General features: G+C 39.5%; 1 protein-coding gene across 1 annotated transcript in view; it reads left to right on the forward strand.

The window, feature by feature from the left end:
* The window catches only part of KIAA1549L (KIAA1549 like), a 190,311-nt gene that overhangs the window by 31,066 nt on the left and 136,858 nt on the right, over positions 1-22,387 (forward strand). The window contains exons 6-9 of the mRNA XM_044681845.1: positions 3,778-3,997; positions 6,610-6,743; positions 16,019-16,181; positions 18,161-18,220. Coding sequence (XP_044537780.1) covers positions 3,778-3,997; positions 6,610-6,743; positions 16,019-16,181; positions 18,161-18,220 — 577 coding nt within the window. The remainder of the gene's footprint in view (positions 1-3,777; positions 3,998-6,609; positions 6,744-16,018; positions 16,182-18,160; positions 18,221-22,387) is intronic.

Here is a 22,387-nt window from a genome sequence, read left to right on the forward strand (position 1 = left end):
AAGAGGATATCCATTAACTGGGGAATGGTTAAATAAATTGTGGCATATGATTGTGATAGAATACTGTTGCTGTTGCTCCATAAGAAAGAATAAGCAGGTTAATTTTTTTAAAACTTGGAAAGAACGACATGAGATAATGAAGAATGAAATGAGTAGAACCAAGAGAACATTATATACAGCTAAAGATGAAATAACTAAGAGATAATTTGTGAATGGTTACCTCCAGAGAATGAAGTAAAAAATGGAAACATGAAAGACATAATCTTTATGCATTTCTGTTTGCAAGATGATACCTTTTGTGGTGTTGAGAGGGAGAGAAAGGCTAAGCTACCTGGAAATAAATTCTATTAATTTAATTTTTATTAATTATTTTAATATATATTATAATATATTGTTATCATATTATATATTATATCATATGTATATTCTTTATATATTTGTATTTTATAATATAATAAATATTAATTAATTAAAATAATAATTTAAAAGAAATAAAAATACATTTTTTAAAAGATGATTTGTCTTAGTTGAAACTCATGGTTAAGCTTTCTATAGGCTCATTCTCTCTCAACTGCTTTTTTCTGTTTTGAGATGATGTTTTTTATAATAACCTACTACGCTCCTTTATGATGTTTTACAACTAGATTTGCTTTCTAACCTGGTGGCATCCTTGATCTTTCTCTTCTTGGCAAGAAGATCTAGTGCTTGCTGATTACAGTGTTTCTAGGTTCTTTTGGTCTCCTTCATAGTGATGACAATAAAATTAAATAGCTTCATCTTGGTCCATTTCTCATTTTCCAGCATAGAAGGCTAATTTGAGTTGGTTAAGTTGAAACTGTTGTAATTGCATACTAAGTCTTTGACTCATCTTTATTTTTTCTAATTTTGTGTTTATTTTTGCCATTTTACTATTTTTCAAAATAATCATTGGTCCAACTACCCAAGTCGCTGATTCTGAAATGACTTCCATTTAACTTTAGGAAGCTGGGTGTAGCCGAAGTTAGAGAACTGGTCTCAGAGTCAGGAGAACCTGAATTAGAATCTTGTCTCAGACACTTATTAGCTGTATGACCCTAGAAGAGTCACTTACCTTTCAGCTTCATTTTCTTTGTTTATAAAATGGGAAAAATAATAGCACTAACTCAGTGTTTTTATAGGGATCAAATGAGATAGCATGTGTCATGTGCTTTGCAGATCTTAAAGTGCTGTACAAATGCTAGATGTTATTATTAGCTATTGTAAACTAATAATAATAAGCCCCACAACTTAATTATTATTATATATTATACATATAATGCATATAATAAGTTAATAATAATTATGAAATGCTTTTTTTATGTGATCTCATTTTATCCTCACAACAAACCACTGGGGCAGGTAGTGTAGGTTTCATCATCCCCATTTTTCAGACAAGGAGACTGAGACTTAGCTTGTATTCCTGAAGCTTAGCTCTGCTTCTTTCTTCTTGTGTGATCTTCAACAAGTGACTTCACTTCTCTGGCCCCAAGCTTCCTTATATGCCCAACAAAAGCACAGGACTCAATGACCTCTTATACCTTCTTGGTTCTAAGCACCAATTAATAAAATGGTAAGTGAATTGTCCAGGGTCATACAACTAGCAAGTAAAGTGAGATCAGACATTTTCACTTGGATGATAGTCTTCTTTCAATTATGAAAATTGTGTTAAAAATTAGGAACGTTAAGTAATTTTATTGGGGAGAGAGTATTGGCTAGCCCTTCAAAAGGATTAAATGACTCAGCCAAGGTCACAATTAGGAGGTAGCAGACTTAGACTTAGACTTAAACCAAAACTTAAAACTTAAAACCAAAACTTAATCTTAAACTTAGACCATCACTGCCACTACCGCTACTACTATTACCATCACACTACCATTACTGCCACTATTCCTCCTGCCACCACCACCACCACCACTACTACTACTACTACTACTACTACTACTACTACTACTACTACTACTACTACTACTACTACTACTACTACTAGCATTTGCATTTATATGGTACGTTAAGATTTGCAAAGTTTCTTACATGCTAACACATTTGATTGATTGTGAAAGCAACCCCATGAAAGAGATGTTTTTTTTTTATTATTCTTCCTATTTTATATAAAAGGAAACTGAGACACAATGAGGTTAAATGAATGGTTTCTTTAATTCCTGATCAGGAATCAGTAATGACTTAGATTCAACTACAACAAGCCAACTTAAATTTTCAGTGTGAAAATGTATGCTCAGAAATCTGCGAATATCAGGGCTCCATTTAATGTCTTCTTGATAATCTAGACTTAAGGAAAAGAATGGAAGAAATGTTATTAATAATATAGATTACACTTAAATTTGTTTCCTACAAAAAAAAATCCTTGTCAACCGACTGGTTCCATTTGTTATAATAGTCATACTAATAGTTCTTTTTAAATTTTTTTTATTTTTTTAACCCTTACTTTCCATTTTAGAATCGATACTGTATATTGGTTCCAAGGCATAAGGGTGGCAAGGGCTAGGCAATGGGGGTTAAGTGACTTGCCCAAGGTCACCCAGCTAGGAAATATCTGAGGCCAGATTTGAACCTAGGACCTCCTGTCTCTAGACTTGACTCTCAAGCTACCCAGCTGCCCCATTTTTTCTCCCATTACTAATAGTTCTTAAATGTTTATAGTGTTTTCCCCACAGAAGCCCTTGTGAGTATCGTGATTCCCATTTTGTGGTATAAATTGTTATTCTCTCCTATTTTAATTCTTTAAATTTTTTAAACATCTTAAATTTTTAAAAATTCTTTAAAATTCTTTAAAATCTTTAAAGTTTTGAAATTCTCTAAACTCTTTAAAATTCCATAAAAATCAGTACTATGTGACATAGCTGGTCATCTTCCCTTAGCTAGTATATATATTTTTTAACCCTTGTACTTCGGTGTATTGTCTCATAGGTGGAAGATTGGTAAGGGTGGGCAATGGGGTTCAAGTGACTTGCCCAGGGTCGCACAGCTGGGAAGTGGCTGAGGCTGGCTTTGAACCTAGGACCTCCTGTCTCTGGGCCTGACTCTCACTCCACTGAGCTACCCAGCTGCCCCAAGCTAGTATATTTTTTACCAGAATATCATATATCTCAACTGCACTGATCAATAGTCTTTAAAAAATTAATTGACTAATGTGTTTGTTACATTAAAGTTCCCAGGTATCTCCTTCCTTCCCTGCTTTCCCCTCCCTTCATTAGAAAAGTCACCATTGAACAAAAAGATACACACACACACACACACACACACACACACACACACACACACACACACACATAAAACCTTGTCTTGCTTGTTTCTGTTTTGGTCCTTTCTCTGGAGGTGGACATACACAAGTCATTCTTCAAACAACGTTGCATAAAATCTTCCCTTGTTTCTGCTCTTTTCACTCTTCTTAATGTCATGTAGATCTTTCCATGTTTTTCTAAAATTAGCCCGTGTGCCACTTCTTAAGGCACAGTGATATTCCATCACAATCAGATGCCGTCACTTGTGTATCCTTTTCCCCAATGGACATCTCTTCCATTTCCAGTTCATCGCCACCACAAAGAGCGCTGCTGGAAATATGTTACGCCATCATCTAACATGATTTACTTCCATAAAGTTCAGCAGTCGGTTGGTTAGTAAGCATTTCTGACAGCCAGGTACTTGTTGAGGATTGCACCATTTTTGAGCAACGTGAAAATAAGCCACTTACTGAAGTTCTTGAAGGTGTGAACTAGTCCGTTCCTTTTTTTTTTTTTTCAGGTGGAAATTCTGGAACATTCCCATAATGTGACAGTGGGTTATTATGTTACGAAGGGGAAACTGGTTTATATCCCTGCTGTGGTTGTTGAGACCCTGCTTGCTTATGGCATTAGCAATGTCACTGCTGACCTGAAGCAGCATCTAGCAAACCTTCAATCGGTGGCAGTGCTGGCCTCGCCGTGGAACCCCCAGCCAGCCTACGCCTTCCAGCTAAAGACAGGTGAGTACCTCCTTGTGACAAGTACCTTTGGAAGGATCTCCAGAGGAAGAAAACTATCTTACTCAGAGGGATGAGAATGGAACAGAGGAAATGCCTATTTAAAACACAGTCTCAAGATAGAAACCTAAAGCAACAGTACACAGATGGGTCTGTGTCAAGAAGCAATACGATGGGGCAGTTATGTGACTCAATGGATAGAAAGCCATACCCGGAGATGGGAGGTCCAGGGTTCAAATCTGTCATTAGACACCTTCCTAGCTGTGTGACCCTGGGCAAGTCACTTAACCCATATTGCTTAGCCTTTACCACTCTTCTGCCTTGGAATCAATATTTAGTATCGATTCTAAGATAAAAAGTAATGATTAGAGAAAAAAAAAAGAAACAATATGGTTTCGTTGAAAGAACTCTATATTCAGAATCCAGAAGACCTGGTTTAAGTCCTACCTCTGATACTTATATAACCATGGAAAAGTCCCAACCTCACTAAGTCTCCATTTCCTCATCTGTGAAATGGGAATAATAATACCTGTAGAGTTATTCTAATGCACACATGGGATAATGTTTGTAAAGACCACTGCAAACTTTAATGTGTTATATATAATCAGTATTTTAAATTTTGATTCTTTACTTGTTTAATTTATATTTTATTCATGTAAATATTATTAACTTTTTTAAATGTTTTAAATTTTCTTGCTCTTCTTTGCTTTTTGCATCTTTTTTCCAAGGATGTCTTTTGTTTTATATTTCAGAATGTATTCCTCCTCTCTTTCCTATAGACAGCTAGCCAAACTGACCTCCTTACTTTTCCTGAAATTTGACTTGGATCATAGGATCCTATCTCTAGGACTGGAAGGGACCTCAAAGATCATCTACAGCCCAACTCCCTTATTTGACAAATCAGGAATAAGGAAGTTAAATTACTTATCCAAGGTCACATAGGTTATAAGTATCAAAGTCAGGATTTGAATCCAGGTCCTAAAGGCTCCAAAGCCAAAGTTCTTCCCACAGCACAGTTCCTGGAATTAATTCCATTTTTTACCTCTGTGCCTTAAAATCTTTAGTTTTATTCTAGGTCAACTTAAGTTCCCTTTCCTATGGGAAGCCTTTCCTGGTAGCTTTGATGTGATTCCCTATCTGTTTATATGATGTATCCTCTCATTAAAATATAAACTCCAGAAGTAGCTAGGTGGCTCACTGGATAGAGAGCCAGACCTAGAGATAGGAGGTCCTGGGTTCAAATGTGTAACATATGTAAATTCTACTTTAATAATTTTACAAATGTGGTAACTGATGTTAAGTGACTTGACCAGGGTCATACAACCAATGAGCTTCAGAATCAGAATTTGAACCTGTGTCTTCTTGGTTCTAAATCCAGGATGAAACAACTTATTGGGCTATAAGTTTCAAAGATATTTAGAGTTAGTAGTGGAAATCACCAAATCCAGCTTCTCTGTTTTATATGTGAGGAAATTGAGGTCCAGAGAGCTTAATTGATTTGCCCATGGTCATACAATAAGTGAGTGAGGCAGAATTTGAGGCTAGTTCTTTCTGATTCAAATTCTGATTCTGTATCTACTATGCTATGCCAATTTGGTTGAAGACAAATGGGTAATAAATAGTTGAGGTGGTATTTGAACTCAGGTCCTCTGACTCTAAATCCAGGGCTCTTTACACGGTATATCATTTGCATTTTACAGTCTACCTAAGGCTTCACATATATCATTTGAATAGAGCCTCAAAAGAACACTGAGAAGAGAAGAGAGAACAGGGCATTTTCACTTCCATATTACCAATGAGGAAACTGAGACCCAAAGATGTATAATAATGCCTAATATTGTCTACACGATTAATAGGGGGATTGTACCTGGTTCTTTAACCCCTAACCTTGTCATCTACACTTAGTTTCCAACTCTATATAAGATCAATTATTAGTGAGACAATGAGAATGTTAAGAGGGGCAGCTAGGCGGCACAGTGGATAGAGCACCAATCCTGGAGTCAGGAAGACTCGTCATGAGTTTAAATCTTGTCTTAGACACTAATCTATGTGACTCTAGTCACATCACTTACCCCATTTGCCTCAGTTTCCTTATCTGTAAAATGAGCTGGAGAAGGAAGTGGCAAACCATCCTAGTAACTGCCAAGAAAACTCCAAAAGGGGTCATGAAAAATTGGACACGACTGAAAATGACTGCACGCAAAGGGAATATTAGCATACTCTACTAATTAAATTTGGAACCAGTTATACAAGTGACTGGGCATTGATGCATTTAAAGAAAACAATCTGAAAAGAGTTATCTCCCCATTTCGGGCTGCCATCTTTCCCTGAGCAGGATCAAACAGATATACGTATTAAAATGAAATGAGATTTTTTGGTCTGCAGGGAAACTCAGCTTTGGCTGCGCCTCCGATTCTTAGACTTAATAAATCTCTTTAAATTCTGTACTCCAGCATATATGAGCAACAGCTTTATTGCCCAGCCTTATTGTTGAATACATCGTGCCATAATCAAAAAGTGTATCACTTGATATCAGGACCGCAGTTAGTCCAAAAGGATGGAGAAGTCTATTTTGGGGGAAAGCTGACTTTTTTTTGTTGTTGCTCTCTTTCCAGTGCTGCAGTTTGTGGGCCAGTCTGACAACATCCAGTCCTGCAAGTTTGCTCAGACCATGGAGCAGAGGCTGCAGAAAGCATTTCAGGATGCAGAGAAAAAAGTTCTAAGTACCACTAGCAACCTGACTGTCGAGGTAATGATCTGCTGAGGGTAAAAAGGGCAGTTGAGGGTCATGAGATGGGGCAGGGGACAGAGGACAGAAAGCAATCTGACCTAAGGTACAATCATTCCAGAAGAGGAGGCAGCTTGTGAGGATGATGACAACTAACATTTATGTTATATATTTATATGATCATAATATGTTATGTTTATAACAACTAGCTTTTCTATATAAAGCATTTTAAGGTTTGAGAAATGCTTTATGTCATCTCATTTGAACCCTCATAACAACTCTGGGAGATAGTTTCTATTAATAGCTCCATTTTACAGATGAGGAAACTGAGTCAGGCAGTGGTTAAAATGACTTGGCCAGGGTCCAAGGTCAGATTTGAACTCAGGTCTTCCTGACTCTAGGTCCGGTGCTCTATTCATTATGCCATCTGATTGCCTCTTTTTGGGAGTGAGGAGGATATATCCTTGGGGATAGGGTGCCACGGCAGTGGGAGGCTAGAGGGGAATAACTCAGGGCTGAAAGAGGGAGAAGAGTTTTGCCGTGTCAAGGAGAACTATGAGGTCCATTTCATGAAAGACCACCATCTTGATGGTCTAAGACAAAGCTCCAGTTTTCCCAACCTAGTTCTGTTTCAGGCAAGTTAGCTCAGGGATGTGATGTTACCATAGAGATTGATAAGCACTCAGGTGGGATAGCCCATTTCAAATGGCTTTGTAGCAGCAGCAGCATTTATAGTATCAGCAGCCCTTGTTTACATAAAGAGATGACACTGTTGTAGAAGAGAGAAATATCAACTTGGAGTCAAGAAGACCTGAGTTCAAATTCTGCCTCTGACTAGTTAATATGTGTGATCTTGGGCAAGTCTGTTAACTTCTCAGTGTTTTATTTAAGACAATCAGTTTCAGAGAAGGTGCTGACTTGAGGTGGTGGAGGGAGTCTCCTTCCCTGGGAGTTACCTATACCAATCAATCACAGGTCTGGCCCCAATACAAAGTATTACATGAGAGAGAGCATGGTGTGGTCACTGTGACATAGGGTATAGACTCCTAGAACAGCTGGGGTTCTGGTCCAGCCCATACTCATGCCAGTCTGGAGTTCTGGCTCAGGCAGTGTTACAAAAAAAAACTAAATTAAATTAAAAAATGCAGATTCCAACCTTCTTAGACTTAGTAGAGTTATCTCAAGTATATTGAGGTGAAACGATTTGCCAGGATCAGAGATGGCATTGGAACCCGGGTCTCACGAACTCTGTGCTAAGCAGCCCATCCACCAGACCACAGCTGAATTAATATCTCCATTTTACAGATGAGAAACCTGAGAGTCAGAAAGGTTAAAATAATGGTCTCTGTCTCTAAGGGTCACTAGTAGATGGTAGAGCTAGGAAAGGAGCTCAGGTCCGGTAACGCCAAATCTAACACTCCATCCAGGAAACTATTCTCCCCTTTTCAGATAATTTGTTTAATACCTTGTGGAAATCCAAGCATCCCACATCGATGCTATTTCCCTGATCTACCAATCTAATCATTGATGTACTTGGGTGATAAAGTAGATAGGTCTGGAGCCAAGAAGATCAGAGTTCAAATCTGACCTTAAATACTTACTGGGGAAGTCACTTAACAGATGGATACTTCCATTTATTCATCTGTAAAACAAAGATAATAACAGTGTTTAAACCTGATCAGTATCTTCATCTGTAAAATGAGGATAATAATAGAACTTTGCAAATATTAAAGTGCTATATAAACATTCTTCTTTTATCATCAGCATTATATTTATAATGATCACTAACAGTATTGTTGAAAAGTATGGAGATTAAAATTAATATATAAAATACTAAATATTATATTTATAAATTTTTATTAATAATAAACTAACATAACAAGCTAACTAAAAAGGTACTAACCAGCCTGCTCCCGAGAGCAAAAGAGGAAGTGGGAGGAGTTACAGCCAACTATAATAATATAATAATGTGAAGGCACAGGAGAGATTAAAGGGAATTTTGGGAAATACTAAGGGACTTATGGGGGATACAGTCCAAGCTTTAAAATCTCCATTTATACGAAGGGAAATTAGAAGCCTGGCATGATTTGATCTTTCTGGTTCATAGTGATCTCATATCCCCTTTCTCCTTTTTCTCTTTTTCTTCTTCTCATATCCCTTTGAGGACTTTTTTCATAAAAAGTCCTTGAATTTAAGAAAGACCTTGAGGGGCAGCTGAGTAGCTCAGTGGATTGAGAGTCAGGCCTAGAGATGGGAGGTCCTAGGTTCAAATATGGCCTCAGACACTTCCCAGCTGTATGACCCTGGGCAAGTCACACCCATTGCCCATCCTTACCACTTTTCTGCCTTGGAGCCAATACACAGAAGTTAAGGGTTTAAAAAAAAGACCTTGAGGTCAAATTGTGTTTTGAAGCTCTTTCATTGCCTCCTTCTTGATCATCAGGATGATATTTGCCCATTTCTGGTTCTTTGACTTCTGGCCTCTTCCCCATGGATTTTCATGGGTCCTGATTGACTATTTACTTCTCTCCAAGAAGCTTCACCTGGTGGCCAATGACTGGTCTATATAATCTACTTTGTGTCTTTGGCTGGAGGTTAGAGCTGTGCTCTGGAAAGGAAGGCCACTGCCAACGTCCTCTCCACATTAATAATCATTCTTTGTACTTCAATGATGCCCTTTACTGGGGTCACAGTTAAAAAGTGGTGAAGATGAGACTTTGAAAGTTTGGCCTGAGGTTCTATAATGTATAGTTCTAAATCCTAGTTGCTGTGCTTAGACACAGTGCCTGACCTATACTAGGTATTTTATAAATGCTTATTGACTTCATTTGACTCAGTTTTATCTTTGTTACAAGGGAAGATTTAGTTTTAGGGGCTGAAGAGGGGTATGCCAAAAAAAATTCTATAACATACAAATTAAAGACACCAGTGAAATTTATTTTAAAAAATAAAGTGAATGAGTTGCTCTAGACTACCTCTCAGGAGTTCATCCAGCTTCATAGTCCTATGCAGTCATTGGGTTAAGGCATCAGTCGCAATTGGCAAGTGTCCCACTAGAGAAGATTCTAATCGCATATTGTTGAAATGAGATAAAAATAGGCACCCTGTCAAATGTAGGCCATTCAAAACAAATCTTAAATAGGTCATTGTAAAAAATGGCACCTTGATTAATTTAGCAAAAGCCTTTTCAATGACTGTAGGGACTGAGATCTTTAATCAATCAGTAAAAATTGATTAGACACCTACTATGTGCCAGACCCTGTGCTAAGTGCTGGAGATACAAATGAGAAAAAGAAATATAGTCCTTCCCTCCAAGAGGTTAATACATGAGGGAACACAATAAGCAAAAGAAAGCTGAAAAGTATGGAGAGAAGCTGGGATGGGGGGAGGGAGAATCTGGAGTCCCGACCATGGACGGCGGCTGGTAGGAAATGAATATGTGGCTAGTCTGTGTGCCCTCCTTAAATGGAGGTTTGAGGAGTTTTTTTGCTCTACAATCCATTCCTCCAATCAGAAGTGGGAGAAGAAACTGAGGGTACTGAAAAGATGTGAGTACCAAATGTACAATTTGGTGTACAAATTTTTGTGCCTTCTCTGAAACTTACTGCCTTAAGTAGATGTACAAATTTTCTCTTTTCAGAACTCAATCTCCTCATCTCTATAATGAGGGGATTATTCTAGTCCAGCGTTGGCTAAGTATTGGCCCGTGTGCCGTGCCAGGCATGGGGTGGGGAGCTGCTTTGTTCCCCCTCTTCCCAATGCCCAAGGATATTTTTGCATGCCTTGTCCTTTGTCCAGCTACCCAGAGCAAGCACTTCTTCCCTCTGCTCTCTGGGGTAATGAAGGGGGGCTCATGGGCAGCTTGAAGCTGCCGTTTGGGCATGAGAACTTGAAAACATTTGCCAACTCTGTCCTAGTCTGATACTGTCTTGCAGGATGAGAAGTTTCCTGGAAGAATTAATCTAGTGAGATGGAGATGGAGTCTAGTCCAAGAAGTACAATTGGTTTTTGCCTCCTTTTGTATCCTGAGCACTTAGCACAGTGCCTGGCATATAGTAGGCACTTAAAAGATGTTTATTGAATGAATGAATGAATGAATGAATGAATGAATGAATGAATGAATGAATGAATGAATGAATGAATGAATCCTTTTTCTTGCTGTAGGAGATCACCTTGGCTGAGAATGTCAGAGATTTCTCTCCTGTGGAGAGATTGGAAGAGAGGAAACTGGTACCATGACACTTAACTGGGCCCTCTAGATTAAGCAGTCATAAACTATTTGACAGGAACATTTTAGGGTAGGATTTGAACCTCTTTGATGGCTGTCCCAAAAGACAGACAGAATCATGTGAATATCAAGTTTGGCTGTAAGGAGCTGTATTTTAGGGGATATAATTTGACCAATAATGTATCTGAATTCATATACCCAACCATTTTATATAAAATATCGACAAAGGCATAGTACAATTTGAAAACAGCAAGTTAGATCATAGGTCTAACTTGTTGAAGAAATTAATTTTCATTGATAAAGTTTGTCTTTATATCATCTATGGCCCTGCCCTCAAGGAGCTTACATTCTAATAGGATTGACCCAATATGCTAGAAACCTTCCTCTTGGTTTTTTAGTATTTGTGGATGCCAGTATCTTCTAGTTTAGAGAGTACTCAAATGCCAATGAAAAGAAGACAACAAATAGAAAGTGGAACAGACGACTCCCATAAAAGTCTACCTCCCCTTCTGATCATAGACATGAGTATAGCATGATGAGGGAAAGAATACTGTGCCTGGAGTGAGAGCTGATCCATATCCCACCAATGTTACTTATTTCCTGTGTGATGTGAGACAAGTCATTCTCTCTTTTCAGAACTCGATTTCCTCATCTCTAAAATGAGGAGGTTTTGCTAGATAGCCTCTGAAGACCCTTCTAGTTGTTAGTCTATGGTCTTTTATATCATTCTTTGCACACAAGTTATCATTGATAACATGCTATGGCTAACTTATACCAACCATGGTGCTCATGCCATTGCCTTTGGGTCACCTAAAAATCTGAGCTTTCTTAACAGCCATTTAGCAGCACCAGAAGGTCATTGATGTACAAAGCATAGAGCTTGGTGACTGAAGATAGCTAAGGATTATTGAAAAACTATAAAATACAGCTTGCATGCTATTTAATTCTGGGACTGTATCCATTTGCAGTGCCTGTCCATAATGGATTACCCAAATGGACTATCCATTCAATTTCATGTGAAAAATAATAATCTTCATTTTTTGGAGGGGGGTGGAGTTTGGTTTTTTTTTTTTGTAGGAATTACTAGACCAATCTCTTTACAGTAGCTGTGGATCTCATTGAGCCCCCAAAGGATTTTAGGATTTAGTATAATTAGCAAGATGTCATCCTCATACTGGAGCATCAGGAAAATTTTACCTCTTCTAGAAAATCCCTCAGCACAGGTAGATGATGTAGTGGTCAGAGCACTGGACCACAAGAAAGGAAGATATGTTCGAATGTGGTCTCAGATGCTTCCTATCAGTGTGACCCTGGTTAAGTCACTTCACCTCTGTCTGCTTCAGTTTTCCCTTCTGTAAAATGGAATTAATAATAGCACCCACTTCCCAGGATTGTGAGGAAAGAAATGAGATCGTGTTTGTAAAGCATTTTGCAAGCTATGAAGAATAATATGAATGCAATCTATTATCATTAATATTATTATCATTTTTATCCACAGAGACTTTGTGCTCTGTGTCTTTAAATATAGTTCTGAATCCTGTTAGCAATCATTTTAGGCTTTGCTTGATATAATTAATTTCTGTGACTGTATTTGTCAGGGATCATAGGATCATTAAATGAAAGCTGGAAGGGGCCTTAGAAGACATCCAGTTCAGTTCCTTCATTTTACAAAGGAGTTTACATAATTTAGTTGAGGCCATTTGGGGGCTAAGTAACAGACTCGAGATTTGACTTTCAATCCTTTGACTCTAAATTCAGTGTTCTTTTGATAGTACCATCCGGCATGATCTTAACATATGCAGAAGAAACATTGCTGCTGCTGCTTCTATTATTCGTATTTAAATAGCCCTTTAACGTTTGCAAAACATTTTTAATGTTATATTATTCTATCTTGATAATAACCCTGTGAGGCAGGTGCTATTATGATCTCCATTTTACAGATGAGGAAATCTGAGACAGAGTGAGTTTAAATCACAGTAATTCAGATCTTTCATACCTCAAATCCAGCACTCTATCCACTATATCACTAAGATGCCTGAATTCATTCCTTTTATTATTTTTTTTGTTTAAAGATAAACTAATAAAGATAGCAAGATGTAGTTTCTATCTTTCTTAGTCATGTGACTGTGAATATGTGACCTAATATAGAGAATTGACTATGAAAGCCTTCCTGTTAACTTCTTAAATTTTCATCAAGGATACCTCTAATGTGTAAATAGACCATTCTTGTGAAACTTTTATTATTTTTTTAAAATCTTTACCTTCAGAGTCAGACCTAGAGATGGGAGGTCCTAGGTTCAAATCCAGCCTCAGACACTTCCCAGCTGTGTGACCCTGGGCAAGTCACTTGACCCCCATTGCCCACCAGCAAGGAGCCAATACACAGAAGTTAAGGGTTTAAAAAAAACACAACCCTTTACCTTCCATCTTGGAGTCAATACTGTGTATTGGCTCCAAGGCAGAAGAATGGGAAGGGCTAGGCAAAGGAGGTTAAGTGACTTGCCCAGGGTCACACAGCTGGGAAGTGTCTGAGGCCGGATTTGAACCTAGGACCTCCCGTCTCTAGGCCTGGCTCTCAAGCCACTGAGCCACCCAGCTGCCCCCTCATGAAACTTTTAAAGCAGTGAGAAAATGGGAGATAGGTCAGATCCTGTTACCATCTTGATCACTTTTGGGGGGGGGTAATGTTAATATCCATGCTATTTTCATTTCTTTTGTGATCATTTTCTCTTTTAAACGACTTGAAATTCAATTTCCTGAATATTTTTAATTGTTTTATTCCCTGCATAGATTTTCCTTTTTATGGATTTGTTTAGGTCCAACGCCTTTTCATAACATTGTTTCCCAAGTGTAACTTCTCTTCCCTCTGTACATCAGGTTCTGACATATTAGACTGCAATATGTCACTGATAATGAGAATAGATTACTTTTTAAAAAAATAGCCAATAGGAGGCAGTGTGGTTGAAGTTGAAGGCATACTGGATTTAGAGTCAAGAAATCTCAATTAAAATTCCAGCCCTAGTACTTATTGGATCCTACCTGGAGCAAGACCCCAAATTCTTAGTTCCCTCATCTTTAAGATAAGGGTATTAATACTCATCCTGTTTACCTCAAAGTTAGTGTGAGAAATAAGCCTTGCAAATTGTGATGTGAGCCTTATGTTCCCAATTTATTTCTATTTATTAACTTCCTTCCCTTCGAGCCCATGAGTTGCCTCTAAATACCCCCTCTTAATTGGGTCTCAAGCCAAGTTTTTTGTAATCTATTTTTATACTCGAAGGCTTTGCTCTTTTGAGACATGTCACTGCTTATGATATCCAGTTATTTTCTTCTTGGCCACATGTATAATTTCAACTCAGTTTGAACAAGGAGGCAGTGTGGTTCAATGGAAGGAGCCCTGGATTTAGAGTTAGAAAGCTACCTTCTGGGGATTTCTTACTGTCTGTGTCACTTTGGATAAATCACTTTACCTCCTTGGCCTCAGTTTCCTTATCTCTCAAATCAGGGAGTTGGACTAGATGACCTCTGAAGTCCCTTCTAGCTCTAGATCTGTGATCTTATGAGCTTCCAGTATAGAAACTCCCACCAGTGTAGGTTGGCTGTTCATTTGTTACTTACAGCCTTAAGAAATTGCCATGATTTGAGGCCATGTACTTGGTATGCAGAGGCAGGACTTGACCCCCAAGTCTTCTTGACTCCAAGCCCAGCATTCTCTCTACTGTGCCATACTGTCTTTCAGTCTTAAGAACAACTCTGGTCATAACGTTTCCCCAATAATCTTTGCCTAGAGGCAAAAAAGAGTGGCAAAATAGATGGATTCTTGGACTTGGAGTCAGGATGACATGAGTTTGAATCCTGCTTCAAACACTTGTGTGACCTTGGACAAGTCACTTGATCTTTTTCATCCTCAGTTAACTCATCTGTTAAATGGACATAGTAATAGCACCTACTTTATGGAGTAATGTGTAAATCACATGGAAAAACGTGGAAGTACTAACTAAATGCTTCTTATTTCTTAATTAATAAGGTGATAGTTCTGAACTGAGGCTGGGAAAGTGTCAGGACACCAGATTACGGAGGGCCTTGCATATACAGGACAGAGAAATTTGGATTTTATTCAGGAGGCAGTACAGAGTCATTGGAGTGTCAGAATCCCAGCAGAGGGAAAATAAGGGAAGAGTAATGTGGAAGCAGTGCCTTTGCCAGGTGGGCAGTGGGAGGGTGAGATTAGAGGTGTGAAGACCTGCTAGGAGGCTGATGTAATCCTTCAGGTGAGGGATAATAAGAACCTGAACTAGAATGGTGAAAATATGAGGAGTGAGTAGGAAATAGATGGGAAAAAAAATCAGGAGTGGAATTGAGAGTCAACATGGTGCATAGTAGGGTGGCTAAGTGGCACCATAGTACACAGAGTGTTGGATCTGGAGTCAGGAAGATCCAATCTTCTTGAGTTCAAATCCAGCCTCAAATACTTATTAGCTGTATGTCCCTAGCCAAGTCACTTCACCCCATTTGCCTCAATTTCCTCATCTGTAAGATGAGCTGGAGAAGGAAATGGCAAGCCATTCCAGTTTCTTTGCCAAGAAAACCCCAAATGGGGTCATGAAGAGTAAGACAGGACTGAAACAACTCAACAATAACAACATGGCACAGGAGATGAAGAGAGACGTCCTAAATTCAAATTCTGCCATTTACCATACCTGTGGTCTTCCAGTCACTTAATTGTTCTAGGTCTCCATTTCCTTATCTGTAAAATGAGGGATCAGAACTCAATGCACATCAAGGTCTAAATCTACGATCCTATAAAGGGACTGAGTAAGTGACTAGGTATAACAGAGAAGGAAAATCTTGGCAAGGTTTTGAATAAGGAAGAACAAAGGATCATGAGTGAATTATGGTGCCACTGAAAGAAATCATGCAGTCAGGAGTTAGAGACAAGACAAGTCTCTATAGAGAAAGGATTTCTAAAGTCCTTTGTGTTCCCACCCTAAAAGCCGCCCACTCCCACTCCTCCAGCCATGACTCAGCCGACACCTCTCCTTTACACGTCTCTCTCCCGTTGATTCAGATTCTGAACACGTCCAACGCCTCCCAGGCGGTTACCTTGACTTACGCCGTCCGGAACCAGAGCTCGCTCCTCAACGGCACCGTGTCCAGCAGCCTCCTGAGCCAGCTGTCGGCCGAGCTGGTTGGCTTCTACCTCACTTACCCTCCCCTGACCATCGCCGAGTGTGAGTATGCCTGTGGGAGGGGGCTGAGGTCGCACTCCTGGGGACTCTCCTCCAAATGGCCTTCCCCACAATCACATCTTCCAGCAGTCACCATGAGCTCTCTCATCTCATTCCATCCCCACCCTTTTCCTGGAAACCAGGGGAAAAAAAAATAAAAGCTATGATGGTGTTGAGTTGAACAGACTAAAAGTTGCTCACTTAACTGGTAGGGCTTCTTTCCCTCAGCCACCAGGGTTGATGTCATTCCCCCAGGTCGCCAGTTGGCAGAAGTCCCCAGGCCATCAGGTAACAAGGCACCTGTTCTATGTTGAGACATCACAGCCCATGCAGCTTCATGATGTAAACTCATTTACAATTAAGTCTCTCAGCTCCCCTTGACGAAAGTCCCCACAGGGCTGTGGGCTTCCTCTTGGAGCCTGCACGCCCTCTAATGATCCGATTACCCAAACCTCATTAAATGCATTACCTGGGTCCTCCCGAGACTGTGTATCCTGCATCTCCTGCCCCAACATTTTTTTTCTTGGTAGCCACAAATAAGCAAAGAAAGGTCTGAGCTTGGAGATCTAATTTTTCTTTCACTTGATGTGTTGTCCAAGGGTGGAGGGTAGGTTTTCCATCTGTTAGCCCACACACGAAAAGTGTCTCTTCTAATTGACTCATCTAGTTGATTTAAATCTTTCAGCAAGGACTTCATGGCATGCTTTTTGGGTACTTCCATGCGTTCTGGGGAGAAGGGATTTAGGGGAGTATGCATTTCCCCTAATCCCAGTCTCCTTCCTGGCCACATGTGAAGAGTTTCTTTTTTGTCATCACCTTCATATTTTGATTGTCATCAAACTGTAAAGAAGCCTGAGTCTGACAGTTCTAGAAGAGTGCTGTCTGATCAACTAAATTTAGCTTTTGGAGCAAAATGCATATGATAGTCGTGTTTTTTTTTTGGCCTGTGGAGCAGAGAACTTCCAGTGTGAAAATTCCCTCCTTTGGCACACATTGGCAATTTGTAGACTTGGTGACTCACTTGGGACACTGAGAGATTATATGACGTGGCTCGTTATCACATTCAACCATTATGAATCAAAGGCAGGACTTAAATGTTGGGTTTTTTTGATCCAAGGGCAGTGGTTCCCAAAATTTTTTGGCCTACCGCCCCCTTTCCAGAAAAAATATTACTTAGCACCCCGTGAAAATTATGAAACTATTTATTGAACTCAGAATAGAATGTAATACAAAAAAAAAAAGTGTAGCCATCACTGCTCCTCTGGATCGCTGCAGCACCCACCAGGGGGCGGTGGCACCCACTTTGAGAATCACTGGGCTAGACCTTTATCCACGATGATATTTTGCCTTTCAGCAATAAAAATAATCATGATGATGATATTATCTTTTTAAAAGTGCTTTATAGTCAAAGGATATCGTCAGAAGCATTGATGTTCCATTGGAACCTTACCACAATCCTATAGGTTGCTGGGAAAGGGAGTAAGTGATTTTTTTCCTACTGTCACTTACATAAAATGGAAAATCGAGTCCATACTCAAGACTTTGGACTCCCAAGCCCTATTCTCTATCCAGTTTACGAGAGGGATAGCTGCCCATTCCCTGAAAAGATGAGCATTTTTGGGAAATAAATGAAAATGGAGATCTAGGCAGGAACTTCCACTTCATTTAAAAAATGCCTCGACAGTACTGGCATTTAATAAGAAAACCACTTTATCATAATAATCTGGCTCAGACCTACAAATCCTAGAAAATGGTGAGTCTGCAAATCAGCCCTCAACTAAGTGGATCCATTTTCAGGACTGTAGACAATGGTCCTGCCTGTGTATGTGTTCATAGTCACTGAGCAGGAGAAGGCTAGATTTAGTTGATTCATTCTTTTTTGGCATGCTTGAATTTTCTTTTACAACAAACATTTTTTAGAGCCTGTCCAGCAGGAGAGATGTAAGAAAATATGTTTATCTTTGTTGTTTTGTTTGTTTTAGCCTTGGAATACCCCAACCTCGATGTCTCAGAAACAACTAGAGATTATTGGGTGATTACAGGTAACTTGGGTTCTCTCTTCTTATTGGTTGGGTCTGACAACTGCATGTCTTTCAGTGGTGTATTTGACCCTTTTTATTCATGTCTGACTTACTCATCAGAGGTTCATTCTCCTGTGAGTGTAAGAAAACAGGAAAAAGAGAAGAGATCCTGCTGGAGGTGACTATTGAATCAACACAAACACTCATGTATCAGAGTAGCCCTTTTAGAGACAGAAAAAGAAGAATAAAAATCTACACTCACAGATCTAGCTTTTAATTTAATTTAGCAGACAATAAGTTCCATATGAGACAATGATATGGAGTCAGGATGGGTTAGTAGATAGTGCTCTGGGTCTAGAGTTAGGAAGATATGAGTTCAAATCCAGACTCAGATACTAGCTGTGTGACCTTGGGCACCTCACTCAACCTTGTTTGCCTCAATTTCCACATCTGCAAAATGAACTGAAGAAGGAAATGGCAAATCACTCCAGTATCTTTTCCATGAAAACTCCAAATGGGGTCACAAAGAATTGATCTAAACTGAAATGACTGAACAATAAAATGGAGTCCAAAGATATAGTTTCCCTTTTTTAATTTTTGTTGGTGTGGGAGATAAAACTGTGTTTTCATAGGTTTCAGGAACTACTGGTATGGAAACTTCCTTTTCCAAAGTGTATGAAAACAGAGAAAAGAAAAAAGATCTTGCTAGAGATGACTATTGAATCAGCACAAACACTCATACATCAGGGTAGCCCCCTTAGAGACAGAAAATAAAAATAAAAGTTTCTGCTCATAGATCTAGCTTTTCATTTAGTATTTCATAAGATCCATATAAGTCAATGGTATACTATGGTAGTCAAGAAGATTAATGGAGTCTTGGGCTGCAAAGCATCTGAAAGTTGGCCTGATCTACCCTGCTGTGGTCAGCCTTCTTTGGAAGTATTATGAGCAGTTCTGGGTACAATGGCTTTAAAAGGGCATCAATAAGCTGGAGAGTGTCCAGAGAAAGCAACCAGGATGGTACAGGGTCTTGAATCAAGCCACATCCCAATTGCCTTTAGGGATTTATACATATTTAGCCTAGAGAAGAGAAGGCTTAGTTGGGGGAGTGTTGCAGATATCTTCAGATATTTAAAGGAGCTGGTGGGGGCAGCTTAGTGGCTCAGTGGATTGAAAGCCAGGCTCAGAGATGGGAGGTCCTGGGTGACCCTGGGCAAGTCACTTGACCCCCATTGCCTAGCCCTTACCACTCTTCTGCCTTGGAACCAATACACATTATTGACTCCAAGATGGAAGGTAAGGGTTTTAACAAAATAAAATAAAGGAGCTGGCAAGGAGAAGAAGGATTGATTTCCTTGGAGCATTGGGCTAAAGAATCAAAGAGATACACATTAGGATAGCAGTCAGAACTATCCCAAAATCCAATAGGCTCCCTCAGGAGGTAGAAGTAGGTTCTCTGTTATCGGAAGTCTTCAAGCAAAAACTGAATGACTATTATTTGAGCATATTATCAAACTGAATTCTTTTCCTAGACTAGCTAGAGTTTATATAGCACTCTAAGAGTTACAGTGTGTCTTACATTTGTTATCTTGTTTGGTCTTCACAATGACCTCGTTAAGTAAGTATTATCCCATTTGACAGCTGTGGAAAGTGAGGCACAAAAGTCCTACTACTAACTAGTGATTATAAATGAAGGGTCTTCTACACATCCAAGTTCATCACTCTGCCCACTGCACCACTTACCTAGCTGCTCAGTGTCTTCAGGAGTCCTCTCCAAAGCTAAGATTCAATAATTCTCTTGTGTTTCCTATATTGTCCATGCCCCTGTGTTGAGTCAATCCTTATAAAGAACTGGACGATGGCATTAAGTAGTTGGCTATAGTAATGCTATAAATGAATGTTTAAGGAAGGAAGGTCCTTCTATGGCTCCACACAGATTTCAGAATTGGGCAGCTAGGTGACACAGTGCACAGAGGTCTAGAATTGGGAAGACCTGAGTTCAAACCCAGCCTCAGACACAAGCTGTGTGACCCTGAGCAAATCATTTAACCTCTTCTGCCTGGATTTCCTCATCTGTAACATGAGCTGGAGAAGGAAATGACAAACCACTCCAGTATCTTTGCCAAGAAAACCCCAAATGCGGTCACAAAGAGTCAGAAATAACTAAAACTACTGAACAGATTTCAAATGAAAATCAGCAAGGATCTCTGGGACTTAATATTTCAACATTTATTAGCCACCTATTTGTTTCAGGCACCATGCTAGACACTGGAGCTTCAAAGATTAAAAATAAGCAGTTTCTGCCCTCTAGAAGCTGGCATTCTGCCCATTACTTTCCATTTGTCACAAATGCTAAATATCAGGAGTTGTGTTAAGAGAACCAAGAAATGGAATTTCCTTCTTGTTGTTGTTAGAGAGGAATTATAATACTGTTTTCATTGGTTTGGAGAACTCCCAGTATGGAAGCTCCCTTTTCCAATGGAGGATGAGCAGCTTATCAGTAATTTAGGATAATAGATATAGAGCTCAAAGGAGCCTTAGAGTTTCTAGCCTGATGCCTTCTTATTTGATAGGTAAGGAAACTGAGGCTCTAAAAGGTTAAGTGACCTGTCCAAGGTCACAAAGGTAGGGAGTGGCAGAGGCAACATTCCCACGCAGGCCCTCTGATTCTGAAACCTACTTTCTTTCTATTTTGTTCTTTCAATTTTGATCTTAGAATTTCCTGGGGGTACCAAGAAGTAAAATGACTGAGCCAAAGTCATACAGTTAAGTGTCATAAATAGTACTTGAACTCAGATATTCCTTACTCCAAGACCTACTGTCTGTCTAGCACTGCCGTTCCTACTGTCTAGCACTGCCATTCCATCATACACATAAAGAAGGTAAAGCTTCTTCATGTAAACCTTAAAGTGGCTCTCTATCATCACAGATAGCTAGGTGGTATAGTGGGTAGAACATGGGACTCAGAATCAGGAAGACCTGAAAGTGGTTCTTACCTGGGACTCTTTCTTATTACCTGAATAAGGCACTTAATTACTGTCTCAGTTTCCCCATTTTTTAATGGGTATAATGATTGCTCTTAGAGCAGCAATGGTGCCATGCCTGGAGTCAGAAAGGCTCATCTTCCTGAGTTCAAATTCAGCCTCACACACTTACTATCTTGGTGTCCCTGGGTAAGTCACCTAACGTTGTTTGCCTCAGTTTCCTCATCTGTAAAGGAAGTGGCAAACCACTCCAGTATCTTTGCCAAGAAAATCCCAAACAGGGTCACCAAGAATCAGAAATGATAGACATGACAGAAACAACAATGATTGCTCCTACCTCCCAGAGTTGCTTTAAGTATCAAATGCTTTGCAAATTTGGAGTGTTATGCGAATGCTAACTGTTGTTATCATTTAGCTGTCAAGTATTATTATACTCTAAAGAAAAAAAAAAGAAGCAGAAGAACCAGAACCCGGCTCCCTTTCATTTTCCCAGCTGTGGTTTCTCAAACACCAGGAGGACATTTTTTGTTTGTTTGTTGATTGGTTGTTGGATTTTTGGGGAGGGGGTGTTTTGTGTTTTTGCTGGAGCATCTTTCAAAGGAGAATCCTTTCTCCTGGTGACTCCTTTGCAGGAGCAAGAGGGAGAGAAAAAGCTGTAGGAGGAAGGGAGGGCCTGGGGAGGCAGAGAAGGTGTGGGGAGAGGAGGAGGCAGGCAGTTACTGCAAGCCAGGAGAGATGTGCTTAGGGATGCCAACCCTGTCGGCAGTCGGGGACTGCAAATGAACCTGCCAGTGGAGGTTCAGAGTGCCTCCCCCACTCATCTCCTCCCACGGCCACCACAGTTCCAAACACAAATGAATGTACCAAATTGCACCCAGATTTGAGAAAGCCTGATTTCGGGACTCCTTCCAAATGCTGCAGTACTTGAGTTTCCCTGTCTCTGGGGACGAAAGAGCTTGTCGGATTGCTTCTAGAATCTAAGATCCTGTGGTTCCAAGGTCTAGATTAGATTTCTGATCTCTATTGGTAAAAGGAATTTCCATCCCAGGATCATAGCTCTAGAACTAGATGGGACCCTAGAAGATAACTCATTCTTTGAGATGCCCATAGGAAAGATGATTCCAAATGTCCAATAGGCAAATATTGATGTAGGACTTGATCCAGATATCTGCTATTACTTCAATTTATGCATGAAAGACATCTT

This window comes from Gracilinanus agilis, chromosome 6 (genome assembly GCF_016433145.1).
Source record: "Gracilinanus agilis isolate LMUSP501 chromosome 6, AgileGrace, whole genome shotgun sequence".
Taxonomy (NCBI): domain Eukaryota; kingdom Metazoa; phylum Chordata; class Mammalia; order Didelphimorphia; family Didelphidae; genus Gracilinanus; species Gracilinanus agilis.